General features: G+C 41.8%; 1 protein-coding gene across 1 annotated transcript in view; it reads right to left on the reverse strand.

The window, feature by feature from the left end:
* RBL1 (RB transcriptional corepressor like 1) overlaps positions 1 to 6,000 on the reverse strand; it is a 109,223-nt gene that overhangs the window by 35,481 nt on the left and 67,742 nt on the right. The window contains 3 exon segments of the mRNA XM_075072428.1: positions 1,148 to 1,414; positions 2,795 to 2,930; positions 3,150 to 3,398. Coding sequence (XP_074928529.1) covers positions 1,148 to 1,414; positions 2,795 to 2,930; positions 3,150 to 3,398 — 652 coding nt within the window.

Consider the following 6,000-nt stretch of genomic DNA (forward strand, 5'->3'; position numbering starts at 1 on the left):
AAGGTATTGAGAGACTACCTCTCACCCTATACACCTGTATAGCAATTAATATCTATTAAGATCATCTGAGAGACTGCTAAAATTGAACACTCAGGGCATGATACTTTGCAATGCAGTTATAGGGTGCTGCAAGTACAAGCATAGGTAATAAACTAGTACAGGGAGTGCAGTGGAATGCATTCCTGTATTAGTGAGATAGACATTATGACTGCAAAGTCACTTCTGTCTAGGAGTTTTCAGAAAAGAAGGCAAAGCTAAGTGTCTCAGTTGTATTCCACAGATTGTTGCGCACTACACGATAACTTTCAAGCTTGTGGTTTCCCATGTTTGGCAGCATGGCTCTCAGTCAAAGTTGCTTCTCTTGGCATCACAACCATATAATGGTTTCTGAATTAATTTAATTGAGAGAGCACTTTATCTTAGTTTCTATGAATGGCATATCTAATTTTATTTTGCTCCTTTAAAAGGTCACCATGACAATAGACTTTACAGAATATTAAACTTTAATATGTTTCTTTTTATATTAGAAATATCAGAAATTAGAGAGAGCTCCATTAAATCATTGAAGTCCATTCCTCATGGGCCAGAGCAGGATTTGGCGAGTTGCCATACAGCCAACTTCAATCTGTCAGAGTCAAGTACTCTGAATCTTTCATGTATCCATTTGTTTTTAAAAATCTATATCCCCTTATCCTTATGTAAAATCATGATATACTGAGTAAACAGATAGGAAAACAGATAAGGATACAGCTATACCTGAGGACCTAAGCATATTAAATCCCCAAGAATTACTTGTATCATACATCTTCATAAGGCTTCATCTGTGATGAAGCAAAATTTGCAAAGCAACAACTTCACAAACCTTGCTCCAGCCTGCAGTGGATGCATTACCAGGATAATCTGCAAGCAACAAGTCTTTGTCCAGACACTCCTCCATGCAATAAGCACTAGGGATGGCAAAGTATACTTGCTCTTAATTTTTCTTTTCAAAACAATTTTCTTTGGATGTTACTTGTTTAAAATGCAAAGCCCTCCAAACTGAATCTACATTGTGTTTGATAGTACAACCAAACCCCAGAAAAAGGACATAGTAAAGCATCCAGCATCATTATAAACTGCAATGAAGTAAAATGAATGGATATCTTACCATGCAGTGGGATTGTAACTTTCTGTCCCATTGTCCCTGTTACAGTAGCTGTTGCCATGGTCAAAATTGTCTGTCCCGGTGAGAGAGAGAGATTTTCAGCAGCAATGCTTGAAGCTGGGGCAATTTTCAGCTTTGTTCCTTCAGAGAGAACCTTTTCTACCTGCACGTCTTTTGGGCTGTCATCGCCGAAGAGCCTTCTCTTAGCACTTCCAGCTGTAGGAGAGCTGTAACGCTCATGAACAGAGATCGGAGACAATGGCTGCATGTCTAATATGCAAGAGAGGAAAAATCATCACTACAATATGCAGCAGTTTAATAGAAATACAATTTCCAAAACTGTAGTCTCCAAGCTACAAAGAGAAGTCAGAATCACAAGAAAACCTTCCACTGACAGAACAGTAGCACCATAATACACAGATCAAAGTCCTCTAGTCCTTCAATTGCTTCCCCTTATTCTCCACTATTCCCAAACCATTTCATTTGATTGACAATATGTTTGGATTCTTAGCCACTGGAAAGCAATGGAGACCTCTTCCTCCTCCAGTCACATCTTTCCTGTGCTCTAGCTGCTTGGACTTCTTGTTTCTGTGTCTCTTCCTCTTTAATCCCCTCACTACTACCCAGCCTGAATCTTCTCTCCCTTAACTCATCCCCACATCTCTACTTCTGCTCACAAACTCTGCTCACTTTTGCTGCTGCCCAATAGCATGAGTGGAAGCAGTTGAACTGATCAGTACAATATCAGTTTCACTCTCCTGCTCCATGGAACCCTTTGGAAGCACAAGATAACTTCCTGCTGCTCAAGATACATGGTGTGTGTACCTCTTCATCCCACAAAGCAGAAGAGTTTCTGGGTAAACAGCAAAGTGAAACTGGCTAAAAACTTGGAAGTTTCACTCTGCTACTAGCTTTCACCCACTCCCAGCAGACATTTCCTTGACAGCAGAGGTAGGAGCATTTTTTCAAGCTCTGCTCTTCTTCTCTTCAGTATGCTTCTTTACTTTCTGTAAATTTCTTTGAATGGTAATGACAGGTCATACAATCCAGTGTAAAGAACTGTTTGCTTTTTTGTGAAAAAACAGCAAGTCCAAATTGTTGGTTGTGGGTTTTTTTTGCGTTAAAAATAAGTGTCCATTTAAGAACTAATGAGAGAGAGGATAGTAATATTTTATTTATTTATTTATTTTTTTAAAAAGAAACTGACCTATCAAATCTGAGAATGGAGGCATAAAGACAGAAAATACAGGACAACACCAAACTGCGTAGTGAATGACTGAACAGATTAGAACAGCAGGAGAAACAGAGCTACCACCTGTCAAGAATTACAGCTACGTCATCTGAATCAGTATAGACAACCCTAGAAAAGGCACAAAGGCAAATATTACTCTGATTCAGGGTAGGCAATGTGGACACAAACACTGGTGCGTCACTCACTGCAATACAACTGATGGAAGCACAAGCAATTGAGTGTTATGGAGACAAAGCCATAGAGTTAGGGAGAAGATTTCCAGACAAAAAGTTTGAAAAGCCAAATGACGAAGATTTTAAGCAAACACAATTCAAAGACACCCAGGATTTCTCTATGTATTACTGTGAATGGTTTGAAATACTATATACTACAAACATCACAACTCATCTCAAACTTACCCCGTCGTAAACTTCCACCAAGATCTGTGCGAACCTCTTTCACTCGAGGATGCACAATAGGAGATATTGGCATCATAGGGAGGTGCCCTAGTCCACTTCCTCCATTACTGGCTTCAAAATTACTTGGGTATATTACCTGGGATATAAGAGATGCCAGTTTAAGAATAAATAATCTTCGCCTCTTCATACCATCTACTATTATTAAAAAAGGATGTCAGAGAACACGGTCTTAGTTTTCATAATTATTTCACTACTGGATAAATTGTTGCATTTGATTAATATCCTATGCAAAATATCAGTCCTGGAAAATGAGTACACTTGCATTTTCTGGCAATTTATTTTCCCTTCAACATACTTCTTCACAGGTTGGGACCTTGTTTTCTGAGGCTTGTAGAGCTTTCCATAGGGCAGAGTCACTGGTCCAGGCTAGACTCTCCAGAATCTGTTCTTCAACATTGTTGAGGTGCTTCACCATGTCTCTGGAGAGTCCTTCCTCAGACCGAATCAACACTTCAATCACCTAAAAAGGGAAGCAAGGCAGTTTAATCAGCCATGCTAAAACCAAAACCAGCTCACCCATCCTTAACCCCACTCTGACCAAATGCTGTAGCACTTGGTCACTTCAGTGTTCAATTGCTGCAGCTCAGAAAAGGTTGCTAGCACAACTGAGAACAATTAGCTATTTTCTGTTGGGGGATTATAAGTACCTGGGTTGTAATTACTATATTATTGATACAACTGGCAGTAATTGGGAGAATGCAAGTGGGAGGAACAGGAAGCAGGAGGGGGAGCTCAGAAATTGAGCTGTACAAAGGAGAGAAGCAGCGTGGAAAGCTCCTGCTGCAATATGCCTGTGTCGTGTTCTGTTTAAAAAAGAACTATGGAATAAAAAGATACATGTGATGAAAGAAAAATGGCCTGGGTGTGTTTATGACTGTGAGACTATGGGAACAAGCTAGAAAGCATGGTGCACTCATCATCTGACCATTCATTTCCGGTCCAGTTCAATTCTCCCTCCTTGTTTTTAAAAGCTCCAGCTTCTATTACATACCTTGAATGTTTCTGCTCCTCTTCCTGATATCTCTGCTCATCCCACACACTCCCCTCACCCCAAAACACACCATCTTGCCATAGCTAGTGCAAAAGCATTCTATGCTGGAATCTTGTGGTCTGGAATAGCTTCCCTACATCAATTTTCCACTTGATTCCAAGTCTCAGAGGACCTCTGTTATACAGGAGTTCAGACTAGATGATCATAATGGTCCCTTCTGACCTTAGAATCAATGAAGACATTTCCTGCTTTGTCATATATCTGTTTCTTTCTCCCTCTCCTCCTCCATCTTCACTGAGTGAAAACAGTTTAATTCTCCACAGAATTTTAAGATCCACTATAAAAGGCTTCATATGAAATGGTGATTATATATACATGTACACCATCATTTACAGTTCATAATTAGATTTAAATTTGGTTTTTAATAGATGCTCTACCACTCTATAACTAGGTAATGTTCACAAATACCATTACCCATCAATTTAAAACTTCATTTGAAAAAGGGTTAAAGCCCTTAAGGTTGTGAAGCTAGCCTTACAAAGAACAACCTGACACCAGATATTAGTCACGTCACTTAATGCTCTGAGACAATACAGTGATGAGTATGGTTTAAGAGCCTATATCAAATAGGAAATGTGATTCAAGTGTAAACCAATGCTGTGGAAGAGAAAGTTAGTCACCTTGTGCAGTAACACAGGTTCTTCGAGATGTCTCCCCCTGTGGGTGCTCAACTTTAGGTGTTCATGCACCCCTGTGCTCGTAATCAGAGATTTTTGGTAGCAATGCCCGGTTGGGTTGCACATGTGTGGTCCTCATCTCATACTGCTTGAAGCAGTCAACTGGTGCTGGCTCTAATCCTTCTTTACTGCAGAGATCAAGTAATAAACCCCAAAGTAGAAGGGAAGAGGAAGGGTAGTGGAGCACCCACTGGGGCACACATCTCGAAGAACTTCCATTATTGCACAAGGCGAGTAACTTTCTTTTCTTCAAGTGCTGTCCCTGTGGGTGCTCCACTTTAGGTGGCTTCAGAGCAGTGCCCTCCGATGGAAGGAGAGTCTTTGGAGTTGACATTGTGACAGCAGATAGTATAATGAGTCCAAAAGAGGCAACAGATATTGCCGGTTGTCTTAATGCGTAATGCTTCGTAAATGTATGGACTGAGGTCCAGGTTGCAGCCCTACAGATGTCCATGATGGGCATGTTGTTAAGGAAAGCAACAGAGGTCAATAGGGCTCTGGTGGAATGCATACGAATCCCCATAGGAGGTTGTCGGTCACATTGGTGGAATGTAAGGACGGACATACTGGGTCAGACCAAAGGTCCATCTAGCCCAGTATCCTGTCTTCCAACAGTGGCTAATGCTAGGTGCCCCAGAGGAAAGGAACAGAAAATCATCAAGTGATCCATTTAGGGATAATGATCCATCAAATGATAGGATAGATTTATGCTATCAGAGATCCTCTTGGAAAGCCTCTGTTTGGATAGGGCACTCGCTTTGGAGTGTTCAGTAATGGAGACAAACAGTCCGGCTGATTTATGAAATGATCCTGCTCTGTCTATTGTGGCGAATTGCCAGCACTATTAAGATGGGTCCCGCATTCTCTCTTCTTGCGGGGGGGGTGTTCAGGGCACCGTTTCTCACCCCTGAACTGGGGTATCAAACTGTCCCACTAGTGTCTCAGAAAAGAGGAGTGGAGAGGGAGGGACTCAGGCCCACTCTCTACTCCGGGACCTAGGAATAGCAGTGAGACACTTGAACTAGCGATTCCTTCTCCTGGGCTACTTCCCTCTCTGGCCCTTCAGCTTGTGGGGCTTCCTGCCCTTTCTCCGCTTGAGCCAAGTTTCTCCCAACCCCTTGTGTCTACAGAGTCCCTCTGCTTCTCCAACTGTCCGACTGAAGCAGCGTTTTTTTATCAAGTGACTAGCTTCAGGTGCTCTAACGGGCTTAACTGGTTTCAGGTGCTCTAATTAATCTGTAGCAGCCTCTCTTCCCTCTACAGGACATAAGGCTCTCATCATCCTGGGGCTTACATATAACACGGTTACTCACCTTTGTAACTGTTGTTCTTCGAGATGTGTTGCTCATATCCATTCCAGTAGGTGTACGCGCCGCGCGTGCACGTTCGTCGGAGAACTTTTACCCTAGCAACTCCAG

This window comes from Chelonoidis abingdonii, chromosome 14 (genome assembly GCF_003597395.2).
Source record: "Chelonoidis abingdonii isolate Lonesome George chromosome 14, CheloAbing_2.0, whole genome shotgun sequence".
NCBI classification, from domain to species: domain Eukaryota; kingdom Metazoa; phylum Chordata; order Testudines; family Testudinidae; genus Chelonoidis; species Chelonoidis abingdonii.